This window comes from Callorhinchus milii, unplaced genomic scaffold (assembly GCF_018977255.1).
Source record: "Callorhinchus milii isolate IMCB2004 unplaced genomic scaffold, IMCB_Cmil_1.0 Scaffold7, whole genome shotgun sequence".
Lineage (NCBI taxonomy): Eukaryota > Metazoa > Chordata > Chondrichthyes > Chimaeriformes > Callorhinchidae > Callorhinchus > Callorhinchus milii.
The window spans coordinates 27,539,835-27,556,916 of NW_024704748.1; the positions used below are offsets into that span (position 1 = coordinate 27,539,835).

Below are 17,082 nucleotides of genomic sequence, written 5' to 3' on the forward strand. Positions count from 1 at the left end.
GACCAGCTGCGGCAAGTTTCTCTCCTCTCTCTATCTTTCTCTCTGTGTCTCTCTGTGTCTGTCTGTCTGTCTCTCTCTAGTCTCTGTGCGGTGTGTCTCTCTGTCTAAAGGTATCTTTTATTGAGCATTAAATTCCTCCCGACACTATCTCTATTTCCTCCTTTTTAATAATAATAATCCTTGCATTTGATAAAGCAACTTATCACGTCTCAAAGCTCTTCGCAGGATGTACTGTTGAGTGGAGTGACTGTGCAGTTTGTGGGCGAAACGCGGGCAACCAATTGTGCACAGCAGCGTCCGCACAAACAGTTGTGGATTGAGTGACCACATTGACAATCTCAGCTGCATTTGAGAAGCTGTCAGATTGCCACAGAGGCAATGCGGAGCAAGAAAGCCACGTGTGTGAGGGAACTGTAGACTTTTCTCTGTGTCTTGCAAACTGCCGCAAGTGGTTCCTGAAACTGTTAAATATTACTGCAATGGAAGCAGCAGCTTGTAGCCAGTCTGTGCTGCTGCTGTAGCTCTCTCGTTATGATAATATTCCTGGTATTTGATACAGCGCCTTATCACGTCTTCGAGATGTCTCAAAGCGCTTCACAGAATATACTGTGAAGTGGAATGACTATATATTCTGTGGGCGCAGATTTGGGCAAACTGCTGCTGGTCCACCAACAGTGACCACACAGCCAAATGTGGGAGTTTTAATCCAATCCGCAATCTCTGCTCTCTCCTCCTCATGTCCTCTCTTTTTTATTTTATTTTCCCTCTTTCTCCCTGTCTTCTTTTACAGACCCCTGTGTGTACAATGTAGCCTCTAACTTTTCTTTAATCGCTCTCCCTCCGGAATTACTATATTTCTCTGACTTTTTCTCTTTTACTTTCTCTGTTACCTCTTTCTATCTTTCTCTCGCTCTTTCAGCAGTTTCTTTATTTTCTGCCTCTTCTCTCTTTCTTTCTCTTTCAATCTCTCTCTCTCTGTTCTCTTTCCTCTTTCTCTCCCCCTTTTTTCTCTCTCTCTCTCTCTCTTTCAGTAATTTCCTTATTTTCTTTCTTTCTCTCTGTTCTCTCTTCTCTTTTTCTGCCCCTTATAGTTTCTATTTTCTTTTCTTTCATGTGGTCCCCTGCTCTCAGCCCTCTCTCTCTCTGTCGCTCCCTGTCACACAGAGTGAGGTGGGCTGTGTCAGGCTGGGGAGGGAGCAGACTCCCTGTGTTTATTGTTGCAGAGGGACATTGTATCGCACAATTGCTATTTGTGTTACAAAAAGGCTGTTTGATCCCACCGTATGCTCTCTGTATGCGGACAGAAATGCCACTCGCTGGTGGCGCGCATTGTCCCAGGAACAGATCTTTGACCTTTCCTCATTCACAAAGCTCAAAGTGGTTTTAGTGACAACTTGGCTACTCCCACTTCATAAGCCAGTGAGCACTAACATCTGCCCGTGTCAAACACACACACACACACAGGGCACACACACGGTACACAAACAGGCACGCTCACACACACACACACACACAGACACAGGGTCCACGCACACATACACACAGGGCACACACACAGACACAGGGTCCACGCTCACACACACACACAGACTCCACGCACACATACACACAGGGCACACACACGGTACACAAACAGGCACGCTCACACACACACACAGACTCCACGCACACATACACACACACAGGGCACACACACGGAACACAAACAGGCACGCTCACACACACACACACACAGACTCCACGCACACATACACACACACAGGGCACACACACGGTACACAAACAGGCACGCTCACACACACACACACACAGACTCCACGCACACATACACACAGGGCACACACACGGTACACAAACAGGCACGCTCACACACACACACACACAGGGTCCACGCACACATACACACACACACACACACAGGACACACACACGGTACACAAACAGGCACGCTCACACACACACGCACACACATACACACACAGGGCACACACAGAGAGACACAGGATCCACACACAGGGCACACACAGGGCACATACACACACATACACAGGGCACACACAGGCAGACACAGGGTCCACACACAGGACACACTCACACACAAACATACAGAAATAATAATAGACTGGGCTCCTACTCACTGCCGGGTAAACAAAGGTGTGGGGAGTAAGGAAATGTGTCTAACGCTTCGCTCTGCTCGGGAATCGAACCCGGGTCCTCTCGCTTTCGAGGCGAGCGCTCTAACCAATATGCTACAGGACTCCACAAACCAGCTATGAAGTGAATGACTGATTTTATCTGGGGGATTGTTGGCCAGGACCCAGAGAGAGAGAGAGAAAAACTCCTTTCTCTCTTCCAACAGAGTCGCAGCTATTCACCCACAAAACACGGTCATACCACTTTACAGTTAATCTTCCCAACGTGACAGACGGTGCATCAAATGTAAACTTTTTTTTATTATCTTTAATATAGTTGTAATCCTTGCATTTGATATAGCGCTTTTCACGTCTTCGAGTCGTCTCAAAGTGCTTCACAGAATATACTGTGAAGTGAATTAACTGTATATTTGTGGACAAAACACGGCAACCAATTGCACACAGCAGCGTCACACAAACAGTCGTGGATTGAAGTGACTAATTTTAGTTTTTTTTTCTTGAGTCATGGATTACTATCAGGCGTGTGGAGCCAGGAAACTTGTCCAAGGTTTCGCCCTAAAATTGTAGAGGAGACTTGTTTAACAACAACAACATTGGTTTTATACAGCACTTTTCAAGTGGGGAGGACATCCCAAGATGCTGGACAGTCGAGGGTTTGTACCTGAGCTGGGGGTTAGATTCAGGAGGGGTGGGGGGTCTTGAGATGGAACCATATCTTAATGTGGCATCTGAAGGACAGCACCTCTGACAGCACAGAGCACCCCCAGCATTGCACTCGAGTGGTCACTGGAATTCCCTGAAAAAACAGTCACGACACTGGGCAGAAGAGTGAGAACAGAACGTGACTGATGCTCCTCCCTGACTCACATACTGACACCATTTGTAGCCTGAGAACAGTGGCTAAGCACAGGGCAGCAGATTGACGGGTTCTGAACGGCTCATTGAATAAACTGACTGAGCAGCAAAACAATAAGTAGGTTAGCATTAGGCAACAGAGCAACAACAATAATAATAATAATCCTTGCATTTGATATAGCGCTTTTCACGTCGGGAGGACGTCCCAAAGCGCTTCACAGAATATACTATAAAGTGAATTGACTGTATATTTGTGGGCGAACGCGGCAGCCAATTGCGCACAGCAATGTCCCACGAACAGTCATGGATTGAAAATGACCAATTTATTATTGTTTTGTTTTTTTGGAGGGATTATTATCAACAACAACAACAAGTTACACTTAGCCAACACCTCTCACGCAGGGAGAAATTCCCACAGACACAGTGGCATCCTGAGCTGGGGGAGGAGGGGAGGTGGTCTCAGAGATTGGTTGAGAGGGTATTGAAAGAAGAGTGTGAGCACAGGGGAACATTAACCTTAGACAGGTTTCCTTACTCCACACACCTCTGTTTACCTAGCAGTAAGTAAGAACCCGGTTGTTAGTTGATTGGTGGATCGCTTTCCAGGGTAATAATCCCTTGGTCAATCAACGACTGTTCGCACAATTGGCTGCCACATTTCACCCACAAGTACACAGTCAATCCACTTTACAATATATACTGTGAAACGCTTTGAGATGTCTCAACAATGTGATAAAGCACAATATCAAATGTATGGATTATTATCAATCTCCTTCACAAACATGGGAGAGAGGCCTCCAATGATGGTAAAACTATTTACACCCAGGAGAAAGATCTAGCAATGGTTTTCTTGCTGGACCTAAGCTCACAGCAGTAAAAGGTTAAATAGGAGTTCAGGGGCCACGGCTTGAACCTGGTATCACTTTGAGATGAATTGCCCACAATCAAATGAAAGGCTGGTGTTTGTCAGCAACAGGGACATGAAAGGTGAGCCGTGACCACGTGGGTGTTTAACGACCTAATTTACGTGGTGTGAGCCCTCTATCCTCACATCAAACGCCAAGTGCGAAGAGGTCCTAGGCTTCTTCACCTCAAAGATTTAAAACATCCACTTGGCTGCATCGTACTCCCTCTCCAATGTCCTTCTTCCACCCCATCCAGACCATCCACACTGCCTTCTCTCTCCGCCACGGCGCCTGCCACTACCCCCTCCTTACACTCCTTTGCCCCAATTTCTCTCTCCTCCCTCTGAACCACAATCGCCCGGATGAAGTTCATCACCTGCTACCTTGATCCCCTCCCTACTCAGCTGCTGATCACTCAACTCCCCCTTCTCTCCCCCGCTGGCAAACACGATCAAACAGTCTCTCCCCTCAGGCTCTATTCCACTCCCCCTGAAAACCGCTGTCATCACACACCTCCTCAAAAAACCCACCCTCGATCCCTCTATCTCTCACACTACCATCCCATCTCCAACCTACCCTTCCTTGCCAAAGTCCTGAAATGCATGGTTGCAGGTCAACGTCGGTCACACCTTTCCCTTCACTCCCTCCTCGAGCCCCTGCAGTCTGGTTTTCACCCTGACTGCCCACAGCACAGAGATAGCGCTTGTCAAAGTCACAAACAACGTTCTCTCTATCTGTGATCAGGGCTTCCTCTACCTCTTCGTCCTCCTGGATCTCTCTGCTGTGTTTGACACGGTTGACCACGCCATCCTCCTCCATCAGCTCTCCTCCCTCATCCACCTTAGTGGGACCGCACTTACATGGTTTGAGTCCTACTTAACCAACTGCCTCCATTTCATTTCAGAAAATGGTTTCTCCTCCCTCTCCTGCCCGGTCACCTGCGGAGTACCCCAGGGCTCCATCCTTGGCCTCTTCTTTTCCTTATCTATTTGCTTCCTCTGAGCGATATCATCCTCAGACACGGGGTAAACTTCTGCATGTATGTGGATGACACACAAATCTACTTTGTCTCTTCCAGCACCAATTCCAGGTCCGCAATGTTCTATCAGCTCGTCTGGCAGACATCAAGGCCTGGTTGAGTGTAAACTTCCTGCAGCTGAATATGGACAGGATGGAAGCCATACTCCTCGGCTTCCGTCAATGTCTTCACTCCTACGGATCTAAACTCCTCAACCTCCCTGGGCTCTCCCTCTGACTGATATCCCCCACATCCAGTCCCTGACCAGAACCGCCTTCCTCCACCTCCGCCACATTGCCATCCTCCGACCCTACCTTACCCCAAATGCATCTAAAACCCTTGTGCATGTGTTTGTCACCTCCCGCCTGAATTATTCCAACGCACTCCTCGCTGGTCTCCCCAGCTCCACCATTCACAAGATCAGCTCATTCAGACTCTGCCGCCGCATACTGACCAAACTCCGTCCCCATATCTCACCAGTTCTGGCCCTGGCTCCACTGTCTCTCCATCACCGAACCGATCGACATCAAGATCCTCTCACTTGTGTTCAATCCCTCCCTCTCCAACCCCCTCACTTCCCAATCCCCCACCAGGTGCCTCCACTCGACTGGCACCAGTTCCTGCTCGTCCCTCACACCCTCCGCCCCACCATTGGAGGTTGGGTTTCAGCCCTAAAACTCTGGAACACTCTCCCTCAATCCCTCCGCCTTGCCACCTCTCTCCCCTTTTTCAAGTCCCACTTTAAAACCTTCCTTTTCGACCATGCTTATGGTCATGTCCACCCACCACTGCCACCCCCCACCGGCTCAGAGTCAGACTCCGCCATTGTTAAGCGCTCTGAGACACTGCCCTGTGTGGAGAGCACTATGTAAGTGCAGGTCGTTGTTGTGAATGGGTGTGAGATTTCCCACAAGTGCATCAGAGCCTCATTTCCTCTTTCTCTCAACTCATCACAACTGGGGGCCAGAGGGGCATTCATTCAGGTTACAGGGAAGTTTTCATTGTGGTCTGTTGGGCTAACACAGTAATATACACCTCCATATACAGCACTAATATACAGCTCCATATACACCTCCATATCCAATCTGTGGGCAATCACTGTGGTGGAGAGAAAGTTAGCAGGAAGAGAGGAGAAACAGGGAGAGACACAGGCGGAGAGGCAGAGAGAGACAGGGAGAGAGACAGGGAGAGAAACAGGCGGAGAGACAGAGAGAGACAGGGAGAGAGACGGGGAGAGAGCGACTCAGGACAAGAAAAGGCTCAATGTTCCAGTGTTATGGATACTTGACAGAAAAGCACTTAAAATGCGAGTATGAATGCATAAGGAGCACCTCACAGCTGTTTGTGGTACGTTGCTGCGCACAATCTGGCTGGTGTGTTCAACAACAAATGCAGTCACTGCACTTCGGAGTAAAATCCTGTGAAGCACTTTGCCACGATAATGCGCTATATCAAATGCAAGGATTATTATTATAAGATAAGGCACCAAAGTAACATTGGCTCTTTCTTTCTTATTAACTGAACAAAATCTAGGTGATGAATTGACATGCAGTTGAGGTATAGATCAGCCATTACCTAATAGATTGGCGGAGCAGGCTTGAGGGGCTGAATGGCCTCCTCCTGTTTCTATATTCCTGTGATGTGAGGTCAGAGGAGAGCAGACAGGTGAGAGCCAGCATCTGTGTGACTCCACCTGTGGCTTTGATACTGAACAATGTGAGTGGTTGTTTATTATTCAGATATTTCTCGATCCATCCACAAATAAAAACAACAAAGGCTCTCTGTGTTCTAATACAAATGTAATGCAGATATTAAATAAATATTTTCATCATTAAAATTATTTTACACAATCCTTAAAACATCTCGAATAACCCAAACAATAAAAAAGTTACATCAAACTCTTAACAACTATACAGCGTTTGTTTTAAACTAATAACAATAATAATAAGGAACACAAAATATTTACAACAGGAAAAGAGATGGAGGAGATTGTGGATGGTGATCCTTAGCTCAATTTAAGTCTCTCTTTCAAGTCCATCCTTTGGATGAGATGTTAAACCGAGGCCCCGTTTGCCTGTTCAGGTGGGTGTTAAAGATACCGTGATGCTGTTCAAAAAGAGAAGGGAGTTTCTCTCTCTCCCCCAGTGTCCTGGCCAACAACCCCCCAATAAAATTGGTCACTCACTCCATGGCTGTTCGTGGGACTCTGCTGTGTGTAAATGGCTGCCGCATTTCACCAACAAAATACACAGTCACTACACATTACAGTGTATCCTTTGAAGCGCTTTGAGACACCTAAATGATGTGATAAGGCTCTTTACCAAATGCAAGGATTATTATTAACATTATTAATAATAATGTTAAGATTTACAGACAATTGGAATAGGTATAAAAATAAACCGTACCAGGAAGGTGAGACTCTGCTGTCTCTCTGTATAACTACAAATGTACAAATCCACGACTGTTTGTGGGACGCTGCTGTGCGCAATTGGCTGCCGCATTTCGCCCACAAAATATACAGTCAATTCACTTTACAGTATGTTCTGTGAATCGCTTTGAGACCTGTTGACAACGTGATAAGGCGCTACATCAAATGCAAGTATTATTATTCTTACAAACACCAGATTTGTTTAGCTTCAGGCACGGATTGGCTGATGAGGTGTATGTTTTTCACTTAGATTTAATTTAATCTCATTTTCTCCCTCCCCAATAAAAAACATCCTTTTTCATTTCTCTTCCATGTAACCCTTTCCCCCACAGAAGGGCTGCTTTTTGATATAACTCATTTGCCCTGTGACCCGGAGCCCAGTACAAAAATAAAATATCTGATTGATTTTTATATAAAAAAATTAAGAAAAAGAGTGGTTTGGAGCCAGAGTGAGGGTGGTGTGAGTGTGAAGCGGGGGTGAGTGTGATGGAGGTGTGAGGGGATGTGGAGGGGGGTGAGTGTGAGGGTGTGTGTGTGGGGGTGTATGTGAGGGGGTGTGTAAGGGTGAGTGTGAGAGGGTGAGTGTGAGAGGGTGAGTGTGAGGGCGTGAGTGTGAGGGGGTGAGTGTGAGGGTGTGTGTGTGAGGGGGCGAGTGTGAAGGGGTGTGTGTAAGGGGGTGTGTGTGAGGGGGTGAGTATGAGGGGTGTGTGTGAGGGGCGAGTGTGAGGGTGTGTGAAGGGGTGTGTGTAGGGGGTGAGTATGAGGGGGTGTGTGTGAGGGGGTGAGTGTGAGTGTGTGTGTGAGGGGGTGAGTGTGAGGGTGTGTGTGTGTGAGAGGGTGAGTGTGAGGGGTATTTACCGGGGGCGGGAGTGACGGGTGCGTTTGGAGCGACTGGAGAAAGGTGAATTAATGAACTCAAAGTGCCGGTGTGACTCGGGCCCCGACACCTGGCCCCTCGGGAGCCGCTTCATGAAGTGCACCTCTCGCTGGTGCTGCCGTGTGCGGGATCCCCTCCGCGGCCTCCCCTTCCTGGTGAAGGCCATGAACCAGCCCTTGTAGCGCGCGTTCTGCAGGGCAGTGTAGTTGTTCTCCAGCACAATTTCCGTGAACACACAGTCCCGACTCCGACCACTCTGCTGGGTGGGGGGGGAGAGTGGGGGGAGGGGAGGGAGGGGTAGAGAGGGGTGGGTGGGGGAGAGAGAGGAGTTAGCATCTTGTTGTTAACAATGTCCCGTCCTTCAGGTGAAAGATGAAAACAAGTTTTTAAGTTGAGCTTCGCCCACAAAACCTGCAGTCATAGAATCATAGAATAAAACAGAAGGAGGCCATTCAGCCCAGTGGGCCTGTGCTGCCCAATCAGTCCCTCTCCCCCAGAGCTCTGCACATTCTGCCTTTTCAATTTTTCAGTCAATTCACTTTACAGTGTATTCCGTGAAGTGCCTTAAGACGTCTTGAAGCCATGATAAGGCGTGATATTAAATGCAAGGATTATTATTATCATTGAGTTAACCTGGGTAACTCAGCTAGTTACCTTCAGTTAAGCTAGTTAATTAGATAGTTCAGCTACAATCGATATCGATTGGTATCAACTGGCGGAGTCTAGCTCCAGATTGAGAGCCAGAGAGAGAAATATACAGAGAGAGCAAGACCGAGAGAAAGAGAAATATGTATGCATACAGAGAAATAAATATACATAGGTAGATAGAGACTGAGAGACACAAGAGAGAGAGCAACTGAGACAGAAATATATAGAGAGCGAAAAAAGATAGAATAATAGAGAGAGAGAGAGAGAAAAATATAGAGAGAAAGAAACACAGAGACAGACAGAGAAAAAGACAACAACAATATCAACAACTTATATAGAGCCCTTCACGTGGGGTAGTGTTCCGGAGTGATTCAACACAGACACAAAAAAGCAAAGAAATGCATAGAGAAAGAAGAGTGATCCAGAGAGACAGAAAGAATGAAAAAGAGGCAAAAAACGAAAAAGAAAAGATAGAGAGAGAGAGCGAAAGATAGAGATAAGGAGGGGATAAAGGAGAGAGACATCAGGGTGTGTTTGGGTGGTGGGGTGAGGCTGTGACAGGTGTTTAGATGTTAATGGCGCTGTCTGTCAGCTTCGCTGTGTCCAGTCTCCTAACATTGCTGACCCGTGACGTGGGCAATGGGGCTGCGGGGGGAGATATCCCATTACACCCTGTACCCCCTTACACACTGCCCCCCTACACCATCACACACTGCCCCCCCTACACACTGCCCCCTCCTACACACTGCCCCCCTACACCATCACGCACTACCCCCCTACACACTGCCCCCCTACACCATCACACACTACACCCCCTACACACTGCCCCCCTACACCATCACACACTGCCCCCCCTACACACTGCCCCCCCTACACCATCACACACTACCCCCCCTACACACTGCCCCCCTACACCATCACACACTGCCCCCCTACACACTGCCCCCCCTACACACTGCCCCCCTACACCATCACACACTGCCCCCCCTACACACTGCCCCCCTACACCATCACACACTACACCCCCTACACACTGCCCCCCTACACCATCACATACTGCCCCCCCTACACACTGCCCCCCTACACACTGCCCCCCCTACATCATCACACACTACCCCTCCCTACACACTGCCCCCCTACACCATCACACACTACCCCCCCTACACACTACCCTCCTACACACTGCCCCCTTACACCATCACACACTACCCCCACTTACACACTACCCCCCTACACACTACCCCCCTACACCATCACACACTACCCCCCTACACACTACCCCCACTACACACTGCCCCCTACACCATCACACACTACCCCCCCTACACACTACCCCCCTTACACACTGCCCCCCTACTCCATCACACACTACCCCCCCTACACACTACCCCCACTACACACTGCCCCCCTACTCCATCACACACTACCCCCCCTACACACTGCCCCCTACTCCATCACACACTACCCCCACTTACACACTACCCCCACTACACACTGCCCCCCTAAACCATCACACACTACCCCCCTACACACTACCCCCACTACACACTGCCCCCCTACTCCATCACACACTACCCCCTCTTACACACTACCCCCCCGCCCCACCCCTTACACACTGCGCACCCTCTCTCTGGGTATGTGTCGCTCTTTTTCTTTGTGGGTGTGGATGTCTCTTTCACTCTCTGTCTCTGTGGGTGAGGGTATCTCTCTGTGTCTCTGTGGGTGAGGGTGTCTCTGTGGGTGAGGGTGTCTCTCTCTGTCTCTGTGGGTGAGGGTGTCTCTCTGTCTCTGTGGGTGTCTCTGTGGGTGAGGGTGTCTCTGTGGGTGAGGAGGTCTCCCTGTCTCTGTGGGTGTCTCTGTGGGTGAGAGTGTCTCTGTCTCTGTGGGTGTCTCTGTGGGTGAGGAGGTCTCTATCTCTGTGGGTGTCTCTGTGGTGTAGGAGTCTCCTCTATCCGTGGCTATCTCTGTGGGTGTCTCTGTGGGTGAGGAGGTCTCTCTGTCTCTGTGGGTGTCTCTGTGGGTGAGGAGGTCTCTCTGTCTCTGTGGGTGTCTCTGTGGGTGAGGATGTCTCTGTCTCTGTGGGTGTCTCTGTGGGTGAGGGTGTCTCTGTCTCTGTGGGTGTCTCTGTGGGTGAGGGTGTCTCTATGGGTGAGGGTGTCTCTGTCTCTGTGGGTGTGTGTGTGTGGGTGAGGGTGTCTCTGTCTGTGGGTGTCTCTGTGGGTGAGGGTGTCTCTGTCTCTGTGGGTGTCTCTGTGGGTGAGGGTGTCTTTGTCTCTGTGGTGTGGGTGAGGGTGTCTCTGTCTCTGTGGGTGTGTGTGTGTGTGGGTGAGGGTGTCTCTGCCTCTGTGTGTGTGGGTGAGGGTGTCTGTGTGGTGTGGGTGAGGGTGTCTCTGTGGGTGAGGGTGTCTGTGTGTGTGGGTGTGTGTCTCTGTGGGTGTGGGTGAGGGTGTCTCTGTGGGTGTGTGTGTGGGTGTCTCTGTGGGTGTGGGTGAGGGTGTCTCTGTGGGTGTGGGTGAGTGTGTCTCTGTGGGTGTGGGTCTCTCTGTGGGTGCGGGTGAGGGTGTCTCTGTGTGTGTGGGTGTCTCTGTGTGTGTGGGTGTGTGTGTGGGTGTCTCTGTGAGTGAGGCTGAGGGTGTCTCTGTGGGTGAGGGTGTCTCTGTGGGTGAGGGTGAGAGTGTCTCTGTGGGTGTGGGTGTCTCTGTGGGTGTGTGTGTGTGGGTGAGGGTGTCTCTGTCTGTGGGTGTCTCTGTGGGTGAGGGTGTCTCTGTCTCTGTGGGTGTCTCTGTGGGTGAGGGTGTCTTTGTCTCTGTGGGTGTGGGTGAGGGTGTCTCTGTCTCTGTGGGTGTGTGTGTGGGTGAGGGTGTCTCTGCCTCTGTGTGTGTGGGTGAGGGTGTCTGTGTGGGTGTGGGTGAGGGTGTCTCTGTGGGTGAGGGTGTCTGTGTGTGTGGGTGTGTGTCTCTGTGGGTGTGGGTGAGGGTGTCTCTGTGGGTGTGTGTGTGGGTGTCTCTGTGGGTGTGGGTGAGGGTGTCTCTGTGGGTGTGGGTGAGTGTGTCTCTGTGGGTGTGGGTCTCTCTGTGGGTGCGGGTGAGGGTGTCTCTGTGTGTGTGGGTGTCTCTGTGTGTGTGGGTGTGTGTGTGGGTGTCTCTGTGAGTGAGGCTGAGGGTGTCTCTGTGGGTGAGGGTGTCTCTGTGGGTGAGGGTGAGAGTGTCTCTGTGGGTGTGGGTGTCTCTGTGGGTGTCTCTGTGGGTGTGGGTGAGGGTGTCTCTGTGGGTGTCTCTGTGGGTGTGGGTGAGTGTGTCTCTGTGGGTGAGGGTGAGGGTGTCTCTGTGGGGGAGAGTGTGTGTGTGGGTGAGGGTGTCTCTGTGGGTGTGGATGTCTCTGTGGGTGAAGGTGTGTGTTTGTGTGTGTGTGTGTGTGGGTGTCTGTGTGTGTGTGTGGGTGAGGGTGTCTCTGTGGGGGAGAGTGTGTGTGTGGGTGAGGGTGTCTCTGTGGGTGTGGATGTCTCTGTGGGTGAAGGTGTGTGTTTGTGTGTGTGTGTGTGTGGGTGTCTGTGTGTGTGTGTGGGTGAGGGTGTCTCTGTGTGTGTGTGTGTGTGTGTGGGTGAGGGTGTGTGTGGGTGTGTGTCTGTGTGGGGTGTGTCTCTGTGTGTGTGTGTGTGTGTGGGTGTCTCTCTGTGTGTGGGTAGGTGTGTGTCTCTGTGTGTGTGGGTGTGTGTGTGTGTGTGGGGTGTGTGTGTGTGTGTGGGGGGTGTGTGTGTGTGTGTGTGTGTGTGAGGGTGTGTGTGTGTGGGTGTGTGTGTGTGTGTGTGTGAGGGTGTGTGTGTGTGTGAGGGTGTCTCTGTCTCTGTGTGTGTGTGTGTGAGTGTCTCTGTCTCTCTGTGTGTGTGTGAGGGTGTCTGTGTGTGTGTGTGAGGGTGTCTCTGTGTGTGTGTGTGTGTGAGGGTGTGTGTGTGTGTGTGTGTGTGAGGGTGTCTGTGTGTGTGTGGGTGTGTGTGAGGGTGTCTCTGTGTGTGTGTGTGAGGGTGTCTCTCTGTGTGTGTGTGTGTGTGTGAGGGTGTCTCTGTGTGTGTGTGTGTGTGTGAGGGTGTCTGTGTGTGTGTGAGGGTGTCTCTGTGTGTGTGTGTGTGTGAGGGTGTCTGTGTGTGTGTGTGTGTGTGAGGGTGTGTGTGTGTGTGTGTGTGAGGGTGTCTGTGTGTGTGTGGGTGTGTGTGAGGGGTCTGTGTGTGTGTGTGTGAGGGTGTCTCTGTGTGTGTGTGTGTGTGTGTGTGAGGGTGTCTGTGTGTGTGTGTGAGGGTGTCTCTGTGTGTGTGTGTGTGTGTGAGGGTGTCTCTGTGTGTGTGGGTGTGTGTGAGGGTGTCTCTGTGTGTGTGTGTGTGTGTGTGTGTGAGGGTGTCTGTGTGTGTGTGTGTGTGTGTGAGGGTGTCTGTGTGTGTGTGTGTGTGTGTGAGGGTGTCTGTGTGTGTGTGTGTGTGTGTGTGTGTGAGGGTGTCTCTCTGTGTGTGTGTGTGTGTGTGAGGGTGTCTCTCTGTGTGTGTGTGTGTGAGGGTGTCTGTGTGTGTGTGTGAGGGTGTCTCTGTGTGTGTGTGTGTGTGAGGGTGTCTGTGTGTGTGTGTGTGTGTGAGGGTGTCTGTGTGTGTGTGTGTGTGTGTGTGAGGGTGTCTCTGTGTGTGTGTGTGTGTGTGTGTGAGGGTGTCTCTGTGTGTGTGTGTGTGTGTGTGAGGGTGTCTGTGTGTGTGTGTGAGGGTGTCTGTGTGTGTGTGTGTGTGTGTGTGAGGGTGTCTGTGTGTGTGTGTGTGTGTGAGGGTGTCTGTGTGTGTGTGTGTGTGTGAGGGTGTCTCTGTGTGTGTGGGTGTGTGTGAGGGTGTCTCTGTGTGTGTGTGTGTGGGTGTGTGTGAGGGTGTCTCTGTGTGTGTGTGTGTGTGTGTGTGTGTGTGAGGTGTCTCTGTGTGTGTGTGTGTGTGTGTGTGTGTGTGTGTGAGGGTGTCTCTGTGTGTGTGTGTGTGTGTGTGTGGGTGTCTCTGTGTGTGTGTGGGTGTGTGTGGGGTGTCTCTGTGTGTGTGTGTGTGTGTGTGTGTGAGGGTGTCTCTGTGTGTGTGTGTGTGTGTGTGTGTGTGAGGGTGTCTCTGTGTGTGTGTGTGTGTGTGTGTGTGTGTGAGGGTGTCTGTGTGTGTGTGTGTGTGAGAGGGTGTCTCTGTGTGTGTGGGTGTGTGTGAGGGTGTCTCTGTGTGTGTGTGTGTGTGTGTGTGTGTGAGGGTGTCCCTGGGGTCCCTGAGGGGGGTATATATTAACCCTTACCTTCCCGATGAGTTTCCCCCTCTTGTTCATACAGATGTAAAACCCGGACTCTGCCCCTTTGATGCGGACGCGGCTCCCGAACGTGTCCGTCTCTACGATCAGTTTGGCTGCAGAGACACAGTGTCACCGACCGTCACAGCTCCTCATCCCACCACAGACTGCTCCTGATTCACCCCCTCCCCACCCCCCCGGGGCTCCCCCCGGGGCTGCTCCCCCCCGGGCTGCCCCCCCCGGGCTGCCCCCCCCCCGGGCTGCCCCCCCCGGTGCTCCCCCCCCCCGGGCTGCCCCCCCCCGAGCTCCCCCTCCCCCCCCGGAGCTCCCCCTCCCCCCCACCCCCGAGGCTCCCCCCCCGGGGCTCCCCCCCCACCCCCGAGGCTCCCCCCCGGACCTCTGCCGCTGTCTAACCCGAACCCGGTCTCTCTTGCCCCCACCTCACTGAGGTCACTGGTCAACTATTCAGGTGTGTGTGGGGGTGGGGTATGTGTGTGTGTGTGGGGGGGGGGTTGGGGTGTGTGTGTGGGGGGAGTGGGTTGGTGTGTGTGTGTGGGGGTGGGTGTGGTGTGTGTGTGTGGGGGTGGGGTTGGTGTGTGTGTGTGGGGGAGTGGGGTTGGTGTGTGTGTGGGGGGGGTGGGTTGGTGTGTGTGTGTGGGGGTGTGTGTTGGGGTGTGTGTGTGTGTGGGGGGGGTGTTGGTGTGTGTGTGTGTGTGAGGGGTGGGTTGGTGTGTGGTGTGTGGGTGGTGTGTTGGTGTGTGTGTGGGGGGGTGGAGTTGGTGTGTGTGTGTGGGCGGGTGGGGTTGGTGTGTGTGTGTGTGTGGGGGGGGTGTTGGTGTGTGTGTGTGTGGGGGGGGGTGTTGGTGTGTGTGTGTGTGAGGGGGTGTTGGTGTGTGTGTGTGTGTGGGGGGGTGTTGGTGTGTGTGTGTATGTGTGTGGGGGAGTGGGGTTGGTGTGTGTGTGTGTGGGGGTGGGGTTGGTGTGTGTGTGTGTGGGGGGGTGTTGGTGTGTGTGTGTGGGGGGGGGGTTGGTGTGTGTGTGTGTGTGAGGGGGGGTGTTGGGGTGTGTGAGGGGAGATGTGTGTGCGGGAGGGTGTCAGTAAGCTGCCTGCAATAATGTATAATAAACCCCACATTTGATATGTTAGCAGTGACTGTAAGGCCAAGGCGCGGAGAGAGAGAAACTCCTTTGCTTTATTATTATTATTATTTATTTTATCGAATAATGCGATGGGATCTTTATCATCCACCTGAACCGGCAGACGGAGTGTGTTGTGGAGAATAGCAGCCTCTGTGTATTAGACAGAGAGTAGTTTCGCCCACTGAATACGCAGTCAATCCACTTTACAATATATTCCGTGAAGTGCTTTGAGATGTCTCAATGAGGTGATAAGACACTGTATCAAATGAAAGAATTCTTATTATATTAGCTGCACATGTGTGTTATATAGAACAGCAATCACCGTGTGTTATAGTGACAGATTTCCAGTAATTGCATTGAATGGTAAGATGGGGGTGTTAGTGAGTTAGAGCTGTGGTTTGTGAGTGAATGGTGTGAGGGAGGGGGTGTGTGTGCTCGTGTCAGAGTGAGTGAAGTGGGGCAGGTTCTCTGGGTGCAGTGGATGCCAGTCAGTAAAGGAGGATAAAGCGTGTGTGGGTGTGAGCGTGCAGGACTGTGCTGCTGTCTGACACTTGTGTGGGGGTAAGTAACCAGGGTCAGGCCTTCTGACTCTCAGAGAGCAACATAGAGGGAGGAAGTCCAATTAGTGCTTGTTAACAGGACCTGATCTCAGACAGACAGCCGTACGCAGGATCGTTCTAGATTACTGTGTACAGTTCTGCTGTGGTTATAGGGTATTATAATCAGGGAAAAACACGTCTGAACTGAGCAGACAGGGGAGCGCAGACTCCATGCTAAATGTTGGCTAACTTTCTGTCTGGTTTGTTGTTGTGTAAGGTGTGTAACAACAACGACAAGATTACATGCATAGAGCGCCTTTCACGTCGGGAGGACGTCTCAAGGCGCTGGACAGTGACAGCATTTCAGACCCGAGCTGGGGTCAGAGGGGGAGAAGGGAGGGGAGGGGAAGGGGAGTGGCCGATGGCATGGTCGAGAGGAGGGTCTTGAGGCGGGAATTGAAGGAGGCTAAGGAGTAAGTGTAAATTGCGCAAGTGTGTAAGTGTGCAAGTGTGTAAGTTGTGTAAGGGTGTCAGATGTGTCAGAGTGAGTGCGGGGCCGGGGTGTGTGATGGGAGTGTATACACATCTGTTTCCACCTCCCGAAATATACAGAAATGGAATTGTAAATTGCAGGAGAGGAACCCGGAATCTTACCAAATGCACAATCCCCTACAAACCAGTCATTACACTGCACCTCACAGTAACTCCTGGGAAGCCCAGTGAGATGCTCGTGGTTTTCACACTCTCACACTCAGTCTCCATCTCTCCCCAAACATTTAATTTCTCCATTCTCTATATCTATCTCACTTTCTCCCCTCTCTCTAAATCTCTCTTACAGTTTCTCTCTCTCTCCCTCTCTCTCTCCACCTTTATCCCTCTCTCACTCTGTCTGTCACACTCTCTCTGGCTCACACCTCACACCCACTCTGTCTATCTCTCTCTATCTCTCCGTTTACTCACATTGTCTGTCAATCAGTCTCTCCCTCAGTAGCTCAGTCTTTAGCTGTGTCTCACACACATATTCTCTCTCTTCCTGGTTGCTCACTGTGCTCGTCTCTCTCCCCTTCTCTTTCAGTCACTTTCACACTCTCTCTCTCTCTTTCCACCCCCCCTCCCCCCTCTATCTCTCCCCTCCTCTCTCCCCCCTCCCCCTCTCTTTCTCTCCCCCTCCCTTCTTTCTCCCCTTCTCCTAACCTCTCTCCCCTCCTCCCCCTCCACCCTCTCTCTTCCCCTT

The 17,082-nt window shown here is 51.3% G+C and overlaps 1 protein-coding gene across 1 annotated transcript in view; it reads right to left on the reverse strand.

The window, feature by feature from the left end:
* Positions 1-8,213: 8,213 nt before the first annotated feature.
* fgf8a (fibroblast growth factor 8a) overlaps positions 8,214-17,082 on the reverse strand; it is a 10,190-nt gene continuing 1,321 nt past the window's right edge. The window contains exons 2-3 of the mRNA XM_042336873.1: positions 14,179-14,285; positions 8,214-8,495 (exon numbers count right to left, since the gene is read on the reverse strand). Of these exons, the coding sequence (XP_042192807.1) occupies positions 8,214-8,495; positions 14,179-14,285 (389 nt within the window). The remainder of the gene's footprint in view (positions 8,496-14,178; positions 14,286-17,082) is intronic.